Genomic DNA, 20224 nt, shown 5'->3' on the forward strand with positions numbered 1-20224 from the left:
ATAAAATAATCATTAAAGGGATAATTTCCTTAATGTCTCCATTACAGTACATGCACTGCTAACCCTCACCTGCATGCTTCAGTGCCTGGGGTCACCTCCAGTTTAAAGTCTTTGTTTTGCCCTAAATGTGGACAGATTCCAATCAGGCGATAGCACATAGTGCCACTAAAAAGGCACTTCGCTACCACCAAAAGCATTATTATGCTCTCTCAACATGAATCCTGGAGATCGAAACACAATATAAAGGTGTGTTAACGGAAAATAGAAAGAGGACAATATGGTGATTCTGTTTTCCCTTTGCAAGGTAGGTTCTTTGCATTTTAAATAGTTAGTGACCTTGAGAGTAATGCTCTTGTCTGTAAAATACTGTTGTTTTTAGTTTTGGGTCGCAACGGGTCTTCTACATTTTAGCTCTGAGAGCATGACTTTGGAACCAACTGGCAATAAGCATGTCAAGGTAACCCTTTTTTTTTCTTTTTTGCTAAAGGAGATTTTCAGTGACTCTAAAATACATTTTCTTACAGATTAAAGTATAAAAAAAAGTTTTTTGATTAATATGTTAGAACTGGAATCGAATATACAACTGTATTCGGGGAGATGTAGCCAATAATTTGTAATAATTTCCAGTTGAAGTGATTTTTGATCTGGCAGATTTTCAGACGAATAAAACGAGAGTGGGTGATCCCTGACAGAATGACAGAGGTCCATTCGCCAAGTTCGTAACCAAGGTAGAACCAGAGAACATTATCTTGTAAGGAAGAGCTTGGAAGACTAACTTCTCCTGCTCTAGCTTGAATCTAGTTGTGAGGAAAAGGTGACCATTACCTACAAGGTGGTGGACCCCCGGGCCAACCAGTGTCCCAAGGGCACGTTTACCATGGACCGGCACTCTGGTTTTCGGATGTGGCCCAGCCACTGGACAGGGAGGAAAAAAGCAGATATGTTGTAAGTGGGAACTCATCTGGAGAAATGCTCTTCAATTGTTAACATAATGCATGTGTCTGTCATAATTAATTGTGCTGTAAAAGTCACATTAATAGTAATAATTTATTTGGAGTCCAAACAAGCAAATTGTTGTGGGATTTATATTGTATGTAATGAAAATAATTGTTCTTTTTTATTGTTTATTATGGTTTTTTTTTTTTTTAATGGCATGGAAACCCAGATATTTGTAAATCAATGTTCAAACATCCAACTAAATATTGTATCGACATTGAGACCGAATGTAGAAATTATACAAAAAGCACAAGGTTGTTTAATAATGATGATAATAATGATGACTGGCCTCTCCCACTCAAAAGAAATCCCCCCCAAACCCCAACCCTTTGCTGAAGGAGAAAAAAAACAGGGCTAACAAATAGTCAACATGAAGTAAAATTTGACATGTCAAATTTTCAATTGAACCACATCATCAACGTCAATGTTGACGAAATACTGTAATGTTGAATTAACATTGACTGACTATGAAGTTTTCAACCAAACAAAAAATTCAACCTTTTTAACCCTAATTCAACATTGAGTTAACTCTTATTACTACTTACTATCTGACTCTCAACTCTTACTATCTTTTACTATCCGGGAAGTATTTTTTTGAAAGAGCAAATAATCAGGGCCATCCTTAAAGGCAGAGTTCTCCTTTCCCTTTTTTTTCATCTTTCAAGACAACATTTTGTACCCGTTCTTGGTCGCTTATTCTTTGTTAACTTTATACTGTATTTTTCTTGCATTTATTATTGACTTCTCTACAGAAATAAAAAGTTGTATCCAAATGGAAGTCTAATAGTAATCGAAGGCTTATTACACAGGATGAAAAATCATTTAGAGAAATAAAGTGTGAACGTACTACCATTGGTGTCACTCACATATAAAAAGAGGTTAATCATTGTCGACACCAACATAAAGCAAAACCACATAGACGTTTAAGAAAGCATTGCCGAGGAATAAGTAGGTAGGTGATGGCAGAATAACAATGCCTCCCTATAGCAAATGCGGAACACAGAAACACTTCCCGAGCGGGTGTGGAATGACACTTTGTTTTCATGCTGCAAGCATGCATAGTAGGCAAGTTAACCGCTGCGTGATAAATGTAACAGTGAAATAGCGTAGGATTACTGAAAATTTCGAGGCATATTTTTCCAGGCCACTGACGTTGTGCCTTTCAAAAGAAAAAAATATAAAGTGAAAGTAAACACCAAAGGAATCGTTTCCTTTGATGGACTTCAGCCTTCCTTACTATCAATCTGGTGACAAGTGAACTTTGAACTTCGAACTGCTTTGCAGTCTCCAGTTTCAAGACTGTGTGTTGTCATGAATAAGCAAGGAAGAACCAAGTGATTTGATCTTCACACTCGTCTTTGAAGGTATTTTTTTCACAATAGGAAAACTTCTCGAATACAGAATAAGTCCAGGTAGCAGTGTTTTGATGGCCTGAGCTGTTGCCCCCTGGGAAGTTTGATAGAAAGGGTTAATCCTCATGGTCTTGATGTTTTAACAGATGAGTGAGAACATGTTCCAGGAGGGTCTGTACCAGGTGTACTTCAAAGAGCGCCCACAAATGAGGCCCGCCGAGCAGGAGGACCTGCACCAGGCCAGGATATATCGCTGGTTTTCTTCGGTGGTCAACACCAGACTGCTGGTCAGCGGGGTGAGTCCATCATATTTTAATCTTCAATAGCAATAAGGAAAAATAGCATTCTTCCATATTGTATTCTACAGAAACATAGCGTTGTAACGTAAAGAAATAGAACTAGTTCCTGGTGACTATTTATTGCATATTTCTTTTTTATCTCAGAGTTTTAATTTTGAAAATCTGCTCACCTGATATGAGTTCTTCTCAAATTGTGAGGCTGTGCCCCCCTGGTCGATGTCAGGGCGTGTGACCCCGGGGAACAGGTCGTGTGAAGTGTAATTGCACATGTACTGCAAAAGGTAGTGCAGCGGCTCTCTCATTGTCAACATCTGTGCAATAGTTATAAACTTTTTGCTAAAATTGCCATCAACAAGCCTCTCAAGAGACACCGCGAACAAATATTTAATAGTAACGAGAAGAAAGGCAGATCAAGGTCAATGTAGCCATTAATGATGATTTCATTAATGTGATTTAGAACATAAAATCAGCACGTTTTAAACCTTTTTCTTCGGAATAATATTTTTAAGATATTGGTGTTCCTGCGCTATTTTTCCAGATGAGTTTACATGTATTTTTTCTTGTATTTAAATTTGATTTAATATTTTTCAGCATCAAACGCTTTGGTGGGTAGAAATGTTTTCTCGTTAAATAAGGAATTGCATTCATTCAGGAACTTTAATGTAAACTGTTGTTTTCAGATTAACTGGTAACCTGTAAAATGCTGAAAAAAGTAAAGCTGACATTTGTTAATATTGATATATATTTATTTTTTCTTCTTTTAATTTAAAATGGGTACAATTATTGTCATATGTATCTAATTTCATACATAATGACCTTATTTATAGTCAATATACTGCAAGTGGAGGGGGGGGGGGGGGGGGCGCAAATGGCTTGGTCTTGGAGGTGGGGTTTGCAAAAACCAAAAACAAATGAGAAATACTGCCCTCTGCTAATTGTTAGCATGTCAATGGTGTTTTCCATAAACTATATTAAGCTAGCACGCCATCCTGAAGGTAAATTGTTCATTGCTTTAAATATATTTTTTACATTTTATGTGTAGTTTGACATTGAACTCCAACTGGGAGTCTCATTAAGCAGCAGATTTTTTTTTTTTTTTTTTTTATAGAATGATTCACTGTTTGCCAAACCTCTGCATATTTGTGAGCTGAAGGGAACTGAAAGGAATTGCTGAAATTAAGTGTGCCCCTTTTTTTTCTTTTATAATGACCTTATCATTTGATTCCTTGTGAGGTTCAAATTAATCTTTTGTTTTATTTTACTTGTTTGTTTAACTTTTGATGAAAAATGTCTCATAAAATAGGAATGTGGAATTGTTAGGGGATCATCATTTGATTGTTGCAAATCTGCAACGCTTGCCCTGTTGCATTCAGGTGGTGCAGTTCATGAGTGGCGCTGTCTGCGTGCTGACCAGCGTGTGCCACGCTTGCGTGAGCTATGACTGCTCCGTTGCCATGACGATACCGGTGTGGTCCAGCCTCTTTGTGAGTCAGCCTCACATCTTGCAAACCGAGTAACATAGGTAGTCGAAGAACTTCTGTTGCTGTTGTTGCAGTTTATGGCTGCTGGATGTATGGCAATAGAAGTCCAGAGGAAGGCCAGTAAACTTAAGGCATGTATTTAATTAAGATAATTACACCCACAGTGCGACATTAATTCAAGAGTTTCATTTGTTCTGGGACCGAGCTCGTAAGTTAATTTACATCAAATAAATCTTGCTCTATACAGATCATAATCCTGCTGAGTGGTCACCTCCTCAGCCTGCTGATTGGTTTCTCCCTGCTGTTAGCCTACTGCCTCTCATCTCAGCGGTCACTTGCACTCAATACAAGGAAACAGGCAAGTAGTTGTATCTTTTGTGATATTTTGGTTTGACATTGTACCCTACAAATTTGCTGTATTTTAGTTGGCATTGTACTTATGAGTCAACGCTGATTCCTCTTCACAGCTTGTTGGCACATTTGTGGCTAAGGGCAGTGCTATAGCGTTCACTTTGCTGTGTCTGCTACTGTCCCTCTATATCGTCTTATTGTCTTGGAGAGGCCTCCGGCGCTACGGTAGTTCTACAGTCCATGTTCGTGGGTACGACCGTGTCGTGCAGGTGAGCTTCTTGCTTATGTCACTTCTGGTCCAAGGAAAACATGATCTACACTTTGATCTACTCTTATTTATATAACAGGAGCCGGATGACAACGGGCCCTTACTGGAGCATGTAGACTCTGTGTGATGCTGTTTATCTGTCCTATTGTGTGCTTCCATTCTGTGTTTAAATATTGTACTTGTACAAACAATAATGTATCATGTATTAAAATGTAAAGAGTTCTACCATTTGTGCATTACATTTTGATGTTTCAATTGAGTTTATTGTGCTGCTCCTTTAGGTTTGCCTGTCCAGGCCACAGGGCGACAGTATAAATACAGTCAAACACAAAGATTGAAAAATGGTACTTCTAAATATACTACTGCAAGCAACTTTTTTTTTTTTTTTTTACTTGAAATGTAATTGTAAACGTAGGTATGATTGTTTATATATATATATATATATATATATATATATATATATATATATATATATATATATATATATATATATATATATATATATATATATATATACATAGAGAGAGAGAGAGAGAGAGAGAGAGAGAGAGAGAGAGAGAGAGAGAGGAGAGAGAGAGAGAGAGAAAGAGATACACATGTACATTTAATCATGCACACATGAAGGTTAAAATGATCCCCAAAATGATCTCAAAGTAATTTTTGTCCAAAACAAATTCAATTATAAAGTTTAAAAGTATTATTTTTACTTTTAATGTTAATATTACAATTATTTTATGTTAATATGACTCTTTATTTGAAGCATAATCATCTTGAATTAGACGACTGGTCGCTGAATAATTTGAACCGTGCTCTATTTCCTGCCTTTTGTTGCTTGTGTTATTTGTTGCGCTTTTACAATAATGACAACAAGATTTGCACGGTGACTATGAGACCACAATGCTAATTTTAAGAACATCTCGACAAACCAGTACGAATACATACTTTTGTAATTACGCGACAGTAAGGAAGTAATTATGTTTTGAATGGTATTCCATTGTGTTTCAATCAAATATGGTGAGAACAAAGTTTCAATGCATTCTCAAAACCTTTGAGTAGTATAGTAACCCGTATGACACAAATGTTGCTATTGTCCAGTTAAAGGGGCCAAAGCTACATATGTCACATCAAGTGCAAATCAACCCAAAAATGTCATTTACAACCATACCCTCTCTGGCAGAAGCCTTGTCATTTTGATTAATATTACATCTGTGGATATGAATGAAGCAGCAGAAGCCACCCATCTCAGGAGGCAGCTATTTTGACACTGAATGTGGACTGAAAATGACATTGCAGTTGCTCAGGGCTCATGCAATAACCAATCACAGATCACCTTGCAAACGCCCTATACTCAAAAAAAGGTGAGTTTTTTTTCTTGTTGTGAGTTGTTTCTTGTTTGTATGGTTTCTTTTGATTGTAGCGCAGAAAAAAGTCCCATCACACAAAACAATAAAGTGCACTCATTTACTGCTGAACCTATTGTGTGCATTACATAGTCTTTACATGGCTTAGAATTTTTTTTCCATTTATTATTGTAATGATGACAGCCATTATGCAATCAGATTTTTACAGAGTATCAACAAATATATGTCTGCAATATACTGTAGTAAATATAAATAAAGCGTTGTTTGCTAGGCTTTAATCTCTTTGCTATTCCAGAAATTGACAGAGATGCAAGGATAAAAAAAGAGTTCTGGCCAAGTATAAAGTGAAACTTCAGTCTGGTAAAACAAAACCAACAGGTATAATGGATGCAACAATTCACTGTGATTAAATAACTATATTGTTAATTAATGACTTCACCGTACCAATTAAATACTGCAAATAAGGAACTGATACTTATATAACCCAATAAAAATGAACAATCACACCATTGCAAATAAAAGGTGTATGGGACCCCTCAAATCTTTCATATAAGATATAATTTGCTAAAACTATTAAGCACATCATAGATTGCTCAGCGACTTAACATTACAGCCGATTACAGATTCTGCATAAAATGGCAAATATCGGCCGATCATGACCAAGCCAATGCGATCGGCATATAGTCCAATGACTGCTTTTGCATTACTTGAAAAAATGTGCAGTCAAATGAATACAATATTTCAAATACATGTAACTAATCGCATAATTTAATTAATCAGGATTGATCCCATCTTGCAACCACTATTTTTTACGAAAACTGTAAGAGAATTTTAGTTGAGTAAATCATAATATTTAGTTTTGAAGATTGTGATAGCTTTTTTGATATATTGACTCCAAGGAGGCATTGAAGATTGCAACGCTGAAAAGCAAATACCCTAGCCATTCAACAATTTGATGAGCCATTTACTCATTACTTATTCACTTATTTATTACTCAGAAGTAAAATAAAAAGAGATCTTGCAACTTTTGAAAGTAAAACACTTTGTCCATGGCCCTCTTTGTGCCTGTGACTCTCCCCTAAGTTTGGTTGCAAAGTTTGCAGACTTCATCTGCCACAAAAAGTCGAAAGAACTGCGATAACTGACTCCATTTTTTAAAGGTTTATGAAATTCAAATTCATCCTCAACATTAACTCTTTAACTTTAACTCAGTACTAAAAGAAAAAAAAATGCCTTTACTCCAAAACCTGTATCCCAAAGTGCGTTCCTTTACGGCTATACTTGTGAGAACCGATTTGAGTTTTCTACCGATCTCATGGAGACATTTTGAGAAGTGAGGACTTTTTGGTCCGTTCAGACCTCTTTTTGAGGGTCAGAACTTGATTTTGTAGTATGGGTATGAATTTGGTTATGGTTAGGATAAGGGTTAGGGTAAGACAATCATTTTTGATGGTTATGGTTAGGGTGAGGCGTTAGGAAATGCATTACGCCGTTGTGTGTCCTCACAAGTATAGCCGTACACACGTACGTGTTTTTCTGCAATATGTTTTGATGACGTTATTGACGTAGGAGGTTTTCTTTTTGCCGGTTCTCGTCATGTGTCTCTGACAATCTACACATTCTACATTCCAAGTCTGTCAAGTTGAACATATATAAAGCTGCTTGTCATCTTTGTCACCCTCAAGCATCTTAACTGCAAAGGTAATTTCACACAGGTTTTTGATCCTACTTTTGAAACTCATTTCTATGTGACTTTTTTCAAAATTAATTTGGGTTTAACACGACGAGATGTAAATATAACGCTGATATTTATTGTTGGATGGATATATATTTATATATTTTTTTTCTTTTTTAACATTGCACAGATGGCATTTGGTCTTCGCTTGTTGTTCCTCCTTTGTGGGCTCAGTGGACTGTTTACTGGAGCCGTAAGTCAAAATCTCACACACTGACTAAGATACACAGCACTTTATATGAACCTTTGATGCATTGGCGTCTTCATTGCTCTGGAATCAGGTTTGAACAGTGTGCTCCTCTTCTTTACAGTCATCTTTGTGTATGCCTCATCGGAAAAGTGGGTAACTACCATATGACTCCATACTTTTTCAAGTAAAAAAATGTCAATTTTGTTGCTATTATTATTTCTCCTTTTTTTCCCCTTAAATAATTATATTGCAGTCAATAATTGTCCTAAAGGTTGGACTCAGTTGAACGATAACTGTTTCATCTACCAAGATGAGGAGCGAACCTCTTCAGATGCAGAGGTATGGAAGACAATAGTTCTGATGTAGTTCCCAAACACTTGACCGCTAGCCCGATTTAATTGGGCGACTTGGGCTTTGATCAAGACGCTAAATATCTTGGCAAGTCTGATCTGTCAAATCAACTTACTCTGTTTCTCCTTTAGTCTGTCTGCAACATTCTCGGTGGGAATCTGGCCTCTATCCACAGCGACGTGGAAAATGTATTTGTTCACGAACTTATTCAAGCGGGTGGCAATGACGACGTTGCCTGGCTTGGACTCAGTGATGCGGTTACGGTAAATTGTTCACCCGTTCAAATATTCAGATTGAATCCTTGATTAGTACTGCAGTGGTTTAACAGCTACTTGATATTGTTTTTGTTGTTGTTGTTGTTTGGGGGGGGGGGGGTGAGTTATGGCACTTTCATATTGAAGCTTTAATTTTGAAGTTTAATTTTAATTTCATGAAGTGCTAAAAAATAACTTTCATTCACTTTAACTATATATATATATATATATATGTATATATATATATATATATATATATATATATATATATATATATATATATATATATATATATATATATATATATATATATATATATATATATATATATATATATATATATATATATATATATATATATTAATAGATCAATTGCAATGAATGAATTAGGCATGGTGAAAGTGATATTTTTTTTTCAATTGCTTTAATCTCAATTTGATTTCAACTTTGTTTCTTTCTGTGTATTCTTTTCTGGAGAGAGAGTTGTTGAGAAATAGTTAATTTAACCTTAAAAAATACCCAGTCAGCACCTATGATGAAGGTAGACTAGAGTGATATGCCTTCTTTGTAAGAAGAAACTTATCACAGAAGCAGCTCATGTTTAGCTTGCAGCATAAATGGAAAGCACCCAGCTGTGACTGCACCCATACAAAATGATAGCAAGAAAAGTGCTAATGTAGCTAGCTATAGTAAAGTTCATTGCCAAACTAAACTTGACAACACCCGCATTTGTGCAAGTCTGCGATGGAGAAGATGGATGATGGTTTACTTTAATGCTATTTTCAAATGATTTGACAATTGAAAAAAGAAAACAGCACCATTCATCCTAGTGGTGGAAATGAAAGATTGCAGCCAACACTTGGGCCTAGTCTTAAATCTAGCAGAAGACAAATAATTACAACTGCCTCTATTAAAGAAAATATATGACTCCTGGTCCTTTTTTTGCTCTCAGTTTTTTGATCAGCCATAGTCACATAATGTATGGAGAAAAAAGAACGGTTGAAGGTTTTTCTCAGAAAGAGATTAGACTAAAATGAGATCTACTAACAAGAGATCTGATTACATTGTGACCAACAAACAGCACATGCAAATCTAAGCCGTTGTCTTCATGTTTGACTCTTTGAAATATGCCATGTCTTACAGGCTGATACCTACATATGGACTGATGGCACAACAAATGATTTCAATGCCTTTGACACAACAGATTCACAGCCTAACAGCGCAACTGGTAACTGTGTAGTGATTGTGGAGGATGGTAAGGCAAATCTGTGATTGAAGTTTGCTATGATAACGATGCTGCAATACCTCTATTTTAATTGGTTAAAGATGGTATGTGGGACACTGCGGCCTGCACAGACACGGAGGCATACGTTTGCATCAGAGAAGTGGTCCAGATGAGACGTTAATTCCCCTCATCATCCCATCCTGTCTTCTGTCACAATGGAGTTCCAAAATCATGACGACTCCATGAGACAATATCCAAACTTCGGTGGTGTCTTTGTATTTCGGGATTTGCTATCAACTCTTCTTTTCTTTGCCCGCGTTGCAAAACGTTATTGACAACACGTTTGGAATCTTAAATAGTGCCTTTAAATGAAGGAATCTATTTGCATCAAATGTGTGTGTCGTTCTTTGAACATGCTCCATCCCAAACCTGGTAAGTGCATTGCTTCCCTTTTAATACAGAAGTCTCGTTGCACTGAAGATGTAACAATAATGAACGGTCATAAGCACAGATGATCAATAATTATAAATAATATGTCCAAACACAAACAAGGAATTTGCAAAAGAACAGGGGTGAGCTTTGGTTAGCCAAGTTGTCTATGACGGAGAAATTTGGCAAAATCTTGGAACTCAGACAAGTTTAGGCATCTCGCGCAAACAGACCACGTGCAATCAATATTATAACAAGTACTGTACCAGGCAAAAGTTTGGAAACACTCGCTACTTCAGTGCTTTTACATAACAAACAAAAACAATCTTACACTAATACACACGTCATCAATATTATGAGGAAACAGTGGCAAATGTATTTGCTGAATAAAACATTGTTCATCGAAACAGATATTTTGTTGTAATTTACATCCCTCAAATCAGAACATTTTGTCAACATAACACATCTTGTTATTTCCTTAGTCAGATATTTGGTGTGGATGGTGCTTACATGATCTAGAGTGGCTCACAGCTATAATTTTCCTGAGTTAATTGCTTGAATTTTTTGACCTCTAAATTCAAAATGTTTCTAAACATTTGGCATAGCTGTGGATATTTTCCCTCAAAAGCCATTTCTCAGTTTTTGTAGAAGTTCGGGATCGAAGACTAAACTCAGCGACTCATCTTGCATCCCAAACGAATGATAGGTTTTGCGGTTTTAGACTTGGAGGATGACTAGATGGATGGATGGACCAGGCAAGTTCTGTATTAACTAGCCTTGTGCGGACTGAAACTGACACTTGAAACAGAGCCAATCAATGCACAGCAAAGTGGAAAAAATGACTCAATGGAAGTCAATTGTTAGCACCACGCCTCTTGGCCAAACAGGTCCTACCGCTGGAAATCACAGGGAGGGGGGGGGCATCGGGCTGCCTAAATCCATACAGCAGCCCGGAGGAAACCTGTGGTGGTACAACAGGTTCAAAACTTCAAATGCATAACATTCACAAGAGACATCTTCTATAGGGGCATGTGACGTGAATGCACAATGGTGACGAGAGTTGCATGTTCAGACAAGGGCCTTTACGGTCCCAGTAAAGGGACGAGAAACGCCTATATTCTGAGATGTAATTAGTGTTTGGTGGCACATACTTCTAGCAAACTTGCTCATGGGACATGTGGAAGAGGAAAACAAGTTCGTAAACCCTGAAATAGTTCATTTAATCTTGTGAGCTATGTTGTTTTCCAAGAGGTAGAGTTTAAAACTAGCCTTGAAACGGAAAGACTATAAAGTGAACCGACACGTTTTTTTTCTGTATGAAATGATCAACAAAGGAGATTTTATAGTGACTTCAAAATTAATTTCCTAATATAGCTCATTAATCTCCCCTCCATCGGAAAGTTACTTTCCAGATCACCTCCACTTCCTACATGAAAAACCTTCCATTGAACATGACTAATTAGAAACAAAACACTGTCGTCCTTGACTGTGTATCCACTCGATTCATGATTTGAATAAAATCTTGCCTATCAATGGCCTCTACCTCTCTTTTGCATATGTTGTAATATGCAATATGACCAATAGAAGGCGGCCTTGCAATAAATTAAATAAAAGTTCAATGCACTTCAGTCTTCATTTTAATATTTGGTACTATATTAGATATTTATCTGAAATATATTTTTTAGAAAATGTTTTTTTCAAAGGCACTACTAATATGGTTTTTACAATTCACTACTGTACGGTATCAATTTTTTTTTTGTTCATCAACTTTCAAATTTCTTCTAAATATTTTCCGAGTATATCAGATGAGTGAAATTTCAAACGTATGCTATCACTAATCACCTCATAATTAACTAATTAATTGAATAATGACAATTCATATAAGTATTTAATAATTTTGTAAATTAGCAAGTCTGGTTATTGCGCGTTTGCATTTATTTTGGTTTTAATCACCACATTTATTTCGAGTGTATTGTTTTCGTGGGAAAAGAAAAGTGCCGCAAGTGTCTCCATTTCCAATGCTGCAAGGACATGTATGTATCCTGTTTCGCATATTTGATTTGGCCAAAGATTTACGTGGATGCATCTGACGCCAACCTCTGTGTTTATCGCTCGGGCCTTGGGACCGGCACAAAAAAAGCATTGGCTTGTACCCCCATTAAACACACACACATATATAGGTGTTTTTAAAAAAAAGACCACATTCTCACGCTGTTTGTGTATAGTACTTTCCGGCTGTTGGTGGAGAAAAAGGAGAACAGGAAGACAAACATGGCAGCCGTGGAATGAGGAATGCACACTTGCTAAATTGAGAGCCACTCCCAAGGGCGTGCAAAGGAGAGAGAGCGCGAGTACATCATCCCAAAAACGTCATGGGGCATCACATAATGTGCATACTTATGTAAAATAATCGCTACCTACCATCGGAAGCCCTTGTCAACTACTGAAAACATGCTATCATGTTTTCTGTTGAAAACAAAGAAGGAAGATTACTCCCATCAGTTTTCATCAAACTCATGGAGCTGCCATCTTGTCCTCGCATCGCAAATATCACTGCTCACCTGTTGCCTGGATTTGATCACAATGAATTATAGTTTAGATTTACTGAGTTATATTGCAGTAAATCATGATACACAAACTGTTCAATTCTTTACATTCTATTTCATTTGATGAATCTTTATTTTTTCATTTGAAAAGCGACCTTTCTTATTATTTGGATGAGGCCCAAAATGTTTAAATGGCCACGGAGAGAGATGATTTGAAAGACGAGCGTGGGCGCAGAAACCGATTAAATTCAAATCTCAAGCTGATTAAAAAAAAAAAAAAAAAAGACAGGAGGCCCGCAAACATTCATCAATAATTTATTTGTGTTCATCTCCTGAACCAGCGAATGCGTCTTTGAAAAAAGTCCTCACCAACTTTTCCAACTCCACGCTTTTTGAAAAATGTAAAGTTACTATACAAATTTTTATTAGAAAAGAATAAATTAAACGTGGAATTCAGTTATCATCCTTATTTTTCTTTTCTACATAATCAATTCCACACTTGTTTTTCTACAGCACATTAAACGTATTCATGTTAACAGTTACATGCTCTATTTGTTTGCGGTGTTAAAATCAACTTAAACTGGACTGTCTATGGGGCAATGGGATCATGATGACTCGTGTAGCACCGGGACAGAAAACAACAAAGAGTGAGGAGAGCATTGTTGAAAAGTGTGAGTTTAAAAAATCCTAATAAAACAACATCAAACCTCTTCAAGAGCATTAAAAAACAAGTACATTGAAATTCTCATTGCATGGATTGACACAAGATTAGCGAGAGGAAAAGGCTGCACTGGACCGCACCGGGCTCCGACGTTTCCACAGGGGTCATAGGGGGCGTCGTTTTGCTTGGGGTTGTCTTCAGTGGCATGCGCGAGGGATGCTAGGGATTGGGACGTTTCCACAGATTGTAAATTTGGGACGCTAACGATAATGCGTGGCTATTTCGAAAATGAGCAAGGATGGAGACGTCAAGTGGTTGATCAGCTTTTGTGCAGTCATGTCACACCATGCTGGCGTTCTTGCATGCTGTGCTTTTCTAACCCTCCGGTTGCTTTGTTGGGGCAAACCAAAAAAATTCTTCACTAAAGGTGGGGTATACACATATTTATAAGATGACTAGATTTTGTCTCCTTTGCAATCAAAGTCAGAAGTGTAAGACGTATATTTATCCTGTGGTGTGTAAAAACAGACTTCGACAACTATTTAGAAGCTTTTCCAATCAGTCAAAAAGGCTGATTTTCTGCTGTCTTTCAATAATTATTCTGAACGATTATTTGGGGGTGTGCAGTGTGATATGCATGGTAAAAACATAGCGATTACTGTCTGTCATTTAAATATTTTTCCTCTTTGTAACCAGAAGCTGCAAAGGCACAAGACCTGGATGACAATGATTATCCTGACCAGTTAAACTGTTGGGTGAGGTGTGCGTGTGACGCAGAACTGCAATAATTGGGTGCGATTTGTATATCCCCTTGACTTATTCACACGTACTGCCAATCGGGCCAAATCTGAGCATTTCTCCCTGATCCGATGAGAAAAAAAAGTCTTGCCAACAAAAAAAACAAATGTAACCAAATTCTTAGGTTGGTACATGGATCTTGGAAATCTGATCTCTAAAATATGATCCTGTGTGATAATCCTGTGGTGTGAGTTGCATGAACATTTTTCCTCCCTCCGTCAGCTCAACAAATGATTGGGCCTAATGATCCAAAATGTTAAACCTGTTCAATATATACATGAGCAACTCTGTCAAGTACACAATTTCTCATTAGGGTTGAGGGGAAGAGTCAACAAAGTCAGGTATGTTGACTAAAAAATAGGTCGATTAAAAATATCCACCTTGAAGCTGCTCCAAAGCCATGTTTGCGCCACCATTTACCTTACATGGACTTGTCTTGCAAATGCATGGAGCGTCGCAATGGCGGTCATAAATACAGCCCCCCTCAAAAAAATAAACAAAGAAAACAAACAAGCAGAATATCACGACTTTGGGATAATTTACAATTAAAAAATATATATATACTTTTTAATTATTACAAAGTGGACCGGGATTACCAACAGCAGTACTGTACTTAAGACTGTTGCCGCCCATGAACGGGTAACACCCGTCTGCATAGACCAGTTCCATTTGTTGTCTTGCTCCACCACTTAGTGGCCGAACGGCTGATTCTATATGTGTGTTTAAAAACACATGTATTTAGTAGTTAGCGGGCTTGCATTAAAGACAATATTAGCACATGGAGCTCCCCAAAAGCCAGAAAAGACAGTTTTTAAGTTACCAAAAAGCACTAGGGCTGTATTATCCAAGAATGACAAACAACAGCAAGTGGCTTGGTTTTAGGTGACTGTGCCCAGTCAGTTTTTCAAGAAGCAGCAGCAGTAGAGGAAAAAGACTAAGAGGAAGTTAATGACCTCTTTGTAGCTAACAGGTAGCTCCACCTTTAGGTTTACTCACGGAATATTGTTAAAGCATTGTCTATAAATGACTAAGTAGTATTGCATGCTTGATGTACATAACATTCGAACTAAATTGTAGTTGGCTTTCACTTAATTACTGGCGAGCTAATGCTCGTCACAATTGCCAGAGGCAGATTTGTTGGTGTCTAATAATTTACATGTTTTAGGCTGAGGGTAGGGGCATCACTCAAATATTTGATGGAATAATCGATTGGATAATCGATTTTAAACATTATGTGGACTATGGTCTTTGTATGGTGCTCTTCTGCATCATCGGAGGAGCTAAAAAGAACCAAAGTACCACAAATGGGTTACAAAGATTTGATAGCGAAAGTCCTAATTTAAATTTAAAGCGCTGCAGTTACCAAATAAACTTGCATTTAGTTCTTCTTAGCCCATTTCTGACAGGTCCGCATTGGTTCTGTGATAAATATGGTTACGTGAGTAAGCACACGTGTTGATCAACTAAAGTAAATCACAGTTAATAGGATTTTTGTTCTTGTCATGTGGGCACCTTCTCGCATGCTCAAAATGTGTTCAGAAGTTAAATATGTGTGTACCCCGCTTTATGGCTTCACTTTAGTCCTGATGACATGTCTTTGAGTGGAGATGACATTTTGTGCTTCGTGAAATTTGGCTAATCTGCCTGGCGGCAATTCTTCAAGGTCTCCAATGCCCACTTTAGGCTGGCAACCAGGAAGAACTGTCAAATAGTAGCACACATGAATATAAGCGCTCTGGCCCTCACTGAGTGTGTGTGTGTGTACAGGTACTATATGGACACAAGTGCTGAGACACACCTCTGATTGGGTTAAGGCCCGTTTTTTTTTTTTGTAATTGTAGTAGTGCGTTAGTACATGGCGGTTCACGTAGATGATTTTGCCGTCATTTCCCACTGGATTGCCACAAAGGTAACCCACTTGTAGAACAATATTTTGCTGAATAAAAATAATCTCAGAAGAATCAAAATTTATAAATATAGTACTGTATTGCAAGATTAAAATTGGCAACATGACATAGCAGTAACTTTGTTATGGTAAATGTTCTGTTTTTTTTATCATATAAGAAAATATATACAGTATGTGTTTGGAAATACTAAAACAAATGTGATGATATTTGTATTTCAAGAGATATAGTGACAATCTCTTGAGAATTAAATTGTGCTTTTTATTAGCTGAAGGAAATTTTATTTATCCAGTGTTTGTGCTGGAGGATCAACAACTACTACAAGTACTGCTTCCTAAATTTAAAACAGTCGTGTGTCCCAATACTTTTGCTCACACTTAATGAGGGGCGCTGCCTTGCTCTAAATAGAACCAAAATTGAAGAAAACCCAGGCAGGACTAAAAATGAATGAATAGAGTTACAGAGGGGTGATCATTCATGGTCAATTTCTGGAACGTTTTCAAAATATTTTCCATGGGAATTAACTTGGACTTGGAGGCAATCCTAATGCAAAAGTTAGTCATATTCACGGGTAAATGGAGTTTTTCTTTTGAAGGAAGCAGATAGCCATGCAAAATACTGTAAGAGGCTCTCCTTGCACATATGCAAGGGAATTACAGTTTACAGTATTGCTTTAGCTCACTTCATTCGAGTGACGGCAGATTCGTAACTCAAGATATTTTAGACTGTACCACAATGCAAAAAAAAACATGTTTTAGACAAAATTGTGCTACAAATATTTTAAATACCCATTAAGAGCCAAAGTTCAATTTTGTACATTTGTTAAATTCCATGGAAAATTTGCTACTTTGAGAATTCCTGCGATACTGCAACCCTACATGGAATGACGGACAGGAAACAAAAGTGAGGTTGCACGAGTTGAGCTCTGAATGGAAGCCAAAAGCCCCAAATTTCCAAATCCTGGGTACACGACACAGTCGGTAGTCCGGCTTCCAAAAACAAATCCAACAATGTTTGTTATTGCTGTAGTCCGGATCGTGTTCGGTGACCTGCGACCAGTTGATCCAGTGTGTGGGCTAAACCCGGGTGGAGGATTTTTTTTTTGTTATAAATTTTGGCCGGATTTTTTTTTTCTTCCTCTTAAGAAAAGTCGTCTTCTCCATGATAATAAATATGAATGGGGAAAAATGAAAGATGATGGGGAATAGTGAAACCCAACACACGGGTATCGGTTTTTAGGATTGGTGGCTCAAAACCAGCAGGAATCCTCTGGATGGGGGGAAACAATTCAGAAACACACACGGCTGTGGTCGCTCTTTCTCTCTCTTTCTTTCACATACCACCGTAGCTCACGTCCTGAATGGGGGGTGGGGTGGGGTGGGGTGGTGGGAGGGCTACGTACGGCTGTTGTACACAGGGATGTGGTGAAAAGTGAGGGGGGAGACCTTTTCGGTAAGGTCTCAGACCAGGGTGCCAGGTTTGGTCTTGTCGCGTCTGTACCACTGCACGTCCGCCAGCTCGGAGCAGGAAGGGCCGCCCAGGAAGCAGCTGTCACTGAATGAACTGGAAAAAAAGGGAAACAGGGTTCAGAGAAGAAACAATTACAACTTGCATCCACTCCAACATAGCTTTGTGAACCCATAAGAGCTCAGTTCATCCAAATCTGCACTTAGTATTTGAATATTAAAAAAAAAAGAGAGAGAAGATCTCGGGGGCCATAGCAATCACGTTTCAGGCCACAACGGACAAAACAAGATAAACGTCCTCAAAAAAGTCGTATCGGTCGGGCCCGAGTGAACCTAATCAATGTCGCTAAGTTTAATTTGAACATTGACAAAATACAAGCAAAACCACAATTTTTGACAAGTACACTTGTAACCCTGGTTAAGATGGACCTTCCAAAGTAAAAGTCTATTAATAAAATTGTCATAAATTACTTCCTGGTAAACACAAAATAGATTAGCATGACTGAAAAGCGTGTTAAAAGATTAAAACATTCCAAATATAATTTGGTATTATTATTTTTATGGTCAATTTAAATGATTAAATGACCCTTAATTTTTATTTTGAACGTCGCGTAGCAGGATGGGCACGTGACCATGATTGCGCACTTGACTTTTTTTTTTTTCCCGTTCTGGCTGTTGGAGAAGTCGCGGTTGTATTTATATCACAGCGAGAAGTTTTTGAGAAAAAAGTCAATGGAACTCTTTTGTTAATTCTTTTTGCCACGACAAAGGATTTTTGTCCGGTTCACAACTTGTCTTCCACGTCTTTAAATCGGTTCAAACCCACTGAACGATATAGTCTTGACGGTGGACTTCCAAGTTGTGCGATTCAAGATGGCGAGCTACCCTTGAGCTCCGCGGATCGTGCCTCGTGCGGGAGCAACAGAACTTGGACACAACTGAACATTGCCACGAACCTGGTAGGATTGATCCATTTTTCCCTTCACCACTGTGGATTACAGTTATAAGGATCGAACATTCAGGACGTCCAGAAGAACTATAAATCGGGATTTAATCTTGGAACCTCAGACAACGAACATTTGACGTTACGCATTCGCGAATTGTTGGACTTGAACGTTGTCACTTGTATTCCCATTGTAATGCTGTGAAGTATTATTCTTTTGTAAAACAACAATAATACTAAATGGTTGAAATTAGAGTGTACTCAAAACAGATTAAAGACATAAAATTCGAATTAATAATATAACAACCCGGGTTGAGAAAGAAGTCAATTTAAACTAAATAAGTTAAAATAGACAAGGTAGATAACCAAAATCAACAGAAGAGGGAAATAGTCTTGTATTTTCTCACTCTCATGTTGAATTCTATGTTTATCTGTGTGTATGTTGCTGTATGTTAATTGTGTGTTTTCTTTTCAACTAAAATAAGCCGGCTGTTAAACTTATTTTCCCTGGTCCGTGATCATTTATTTGGTTTTTATTTAATCACTTCTCTAGTAGACGAACTTAGCACTAGTCCAATCATTAGAAATTACTGTAAGCACTTGGAAAGTGTTACACACTGGTGTTGTAACACTGAATTATTATCAAAGGAAAATAACGCAATTATGGCAAGAAGCTAACGAAACACGTAATCCCAGGAATCTCACGGTTCATTTCCTGTTTGTTCTTTCCTGTTTCTCTCCCCAAACTAGTGTGTTTACACGCCATTTTGTTGCCTTCGATCACTAAGTATCCCAGCATGTAACAGTTAAGGGGCCGGCTGCCGTACATTCTACAATGTAGGTCCAAACAAGTATACCCTAGGAGAGGTTATGTTTTTGGTGGTAGCCACAGCAGCCCCCTCTTCCCAAAACATCTTGTGGCGTGACTTTTTGTCCATTTTCTCCTAAGTATTCATGTTTGGTAGGTCTTACTTTGGAATGAGAATATGAATGAAGGGGGAAAAAAAGCCATCGAACCAAAGGTGGAAGTAGATGACATGAAAATGTCCACATTCCCTTTTACAGAGGGCATAAAGTTATCGTTGTTAGTGAGGCATAATAAAGCGCAGGGGAGTTAAGAGCAGATTAGAAAAGTAAGTAACAGGTTGTGGCCAGAAAGCGAGTAGTGCCACCACCACAAAGAATGCAAAGTTGCTGGTTGTGGTCTCTCCACGACTAGGGACAGTACCTCTAGACACCAGAGCCGGGCCGAAGAGGAGACTGACAGACGTCCTCAGTGGGAGAGCTGTCTGCTGTGCCTCTAAAGCAGGAGAGCGCACACACACACAGACACGCAAACACACACAGACACACACAAGGCAAGGTGTGTTAGTGTGAAAACAGATAGCCATGTCGAAGAGGAAAGTTAGGTTGCAGCGCGGGCAAGCGGTGAAGGCAATGAGCAAAGAGGCAAGATGAAGGCGTGGTAGCACGAAACATGCCGATCAAGCCCCTGGGGCGGGGGGCTTACCCGCTCTGCCAGTTGAGGATGTGCTGTGGACTGCAGGGGGGCGTGGCCGCCTGCTCGCTGGAGGGCGTCATACTCCTCTGGCTGTGTGGCGACGCAACTACATG

The 20224-nt window shown here is 38.0% G+C and overlaps 3 protein-coding genes across 14 annotated transcripts in view; 2 read left to right on the plus strand and 1 right to left on the minus strand.

Moving 5' to 3' along the window:
• The first annotated feature begins 151 nt into the window (after positions 1 to 151).
• On the plus strand, positions 152 to 4975 carry tmem253 (transmembrane protein 253). Of its 5 annotated transcripts, XM_088418321.1 has the most exons (9): positions 387 to 457; positions 652 to 728; positions 791 to 945; positions 2495 to 2644; positions 4021 to 4131; positions 4203 to 4259; positions 4376 to 4486; positions 4596 to 4748; positions 4827 to 4975. In XM_088418321.1, exons 4-9 carry the CDS (start codon positions 2495 to 2497, stop codon positions 4872 to 4874), a joined length of 630 nt encoding a protein of 209 aa, XP_088274447.1. In that variant the 5' UTR covers positions 387 to 457; positions 652 to 728; positions 791 to 945; the 3' UTR covers positions 4875 to 4975. The 5 variants fall into 5 exon arrangements, with proteins under 5 accessions (XP_088274446.1, XP_088274447.1, XP_088274449.1 ...); XM_088418320.1 differs by lacking the exons at positions 652 to 728; positions 791 to 945 and adding an exon at positions 152 to 304 and having other exon boundaries at positions 380 to 457; XM_088418323.1 differs by lacking the exon at positions 387 to 457 and having other exon boundaries at positions 691 to 945.
• Positions 4976 to 7973: 2998 nt separating this feature from the next.
• On the plus strand, positions 7974 to 10044 carry LOC148422291 (snaclec 6-like). Its single transcript, XM_088416607.1, has 6 exons — positions 7974 to 8036; positions 8155 to 8182; positions 8287 to 8372; positions 8516 to 8647; positions 9782 to 9893; positions 9965 to 10044. The coding sequence occupies exons 1-6, from the start codon at positions 7974 to 7976 to the stop codon at positions 10042 to 10044; spliced, it is 501 nt and encodes a 166-aa protein (XP_088272733.1).
• A 3093-nt stretch (positions 10045 to 13137) lies between these two features.
• The window catches only part of frmd4a (FERM domain containing 4A), a 133760-nt gene continuing 126673 nt past the window's right edge, over positions 13138 to 20224 (minus strand). For 6 of the 8 annotated variants that reach the window (XM_088416701.1, XM_088416702.1, XM_088416699.1 and 3 more), the window contains exons 22-23: positions 20121 to 20217; positions 13138 to 17764 (exon numbers count right to left, since the gene is read on the minus strand). In XM_088416701.1, the coding sequence (XP_088272827.1) occupies positions 17662 to 17764; positions 20121 to 20217 (200 nt within the window). In that variant the 3' untranslated portion in view covers positions 13138 to 17661. Of the gene's footprint in view, positions 17765 to 19838; positions 19911 to 20120; positions 20218 to 20224 lie in introns of all 8 variants that reach the window. The other 2 variants (XM_088416705.1, XM_088416700.1) reach the window with 1 other exon arrangement.

The sequence above is a fragment of the Hippichthys cyanospilos genome, chromosome 6, assembly GCF_059441005.1.
Source record: "Hippichthys cyanospilos isolate Australia breed blue-spotted pipefish chromosome 6, RoL_Hcya_1.0, whole genome shotgun sequence".
NCBI lineage: Eukaryota > Metazoa > Chordata > Actinopteri > Syngnathiformes > Syngnathidae > Hippichthys > Hippichthys cyanospilos.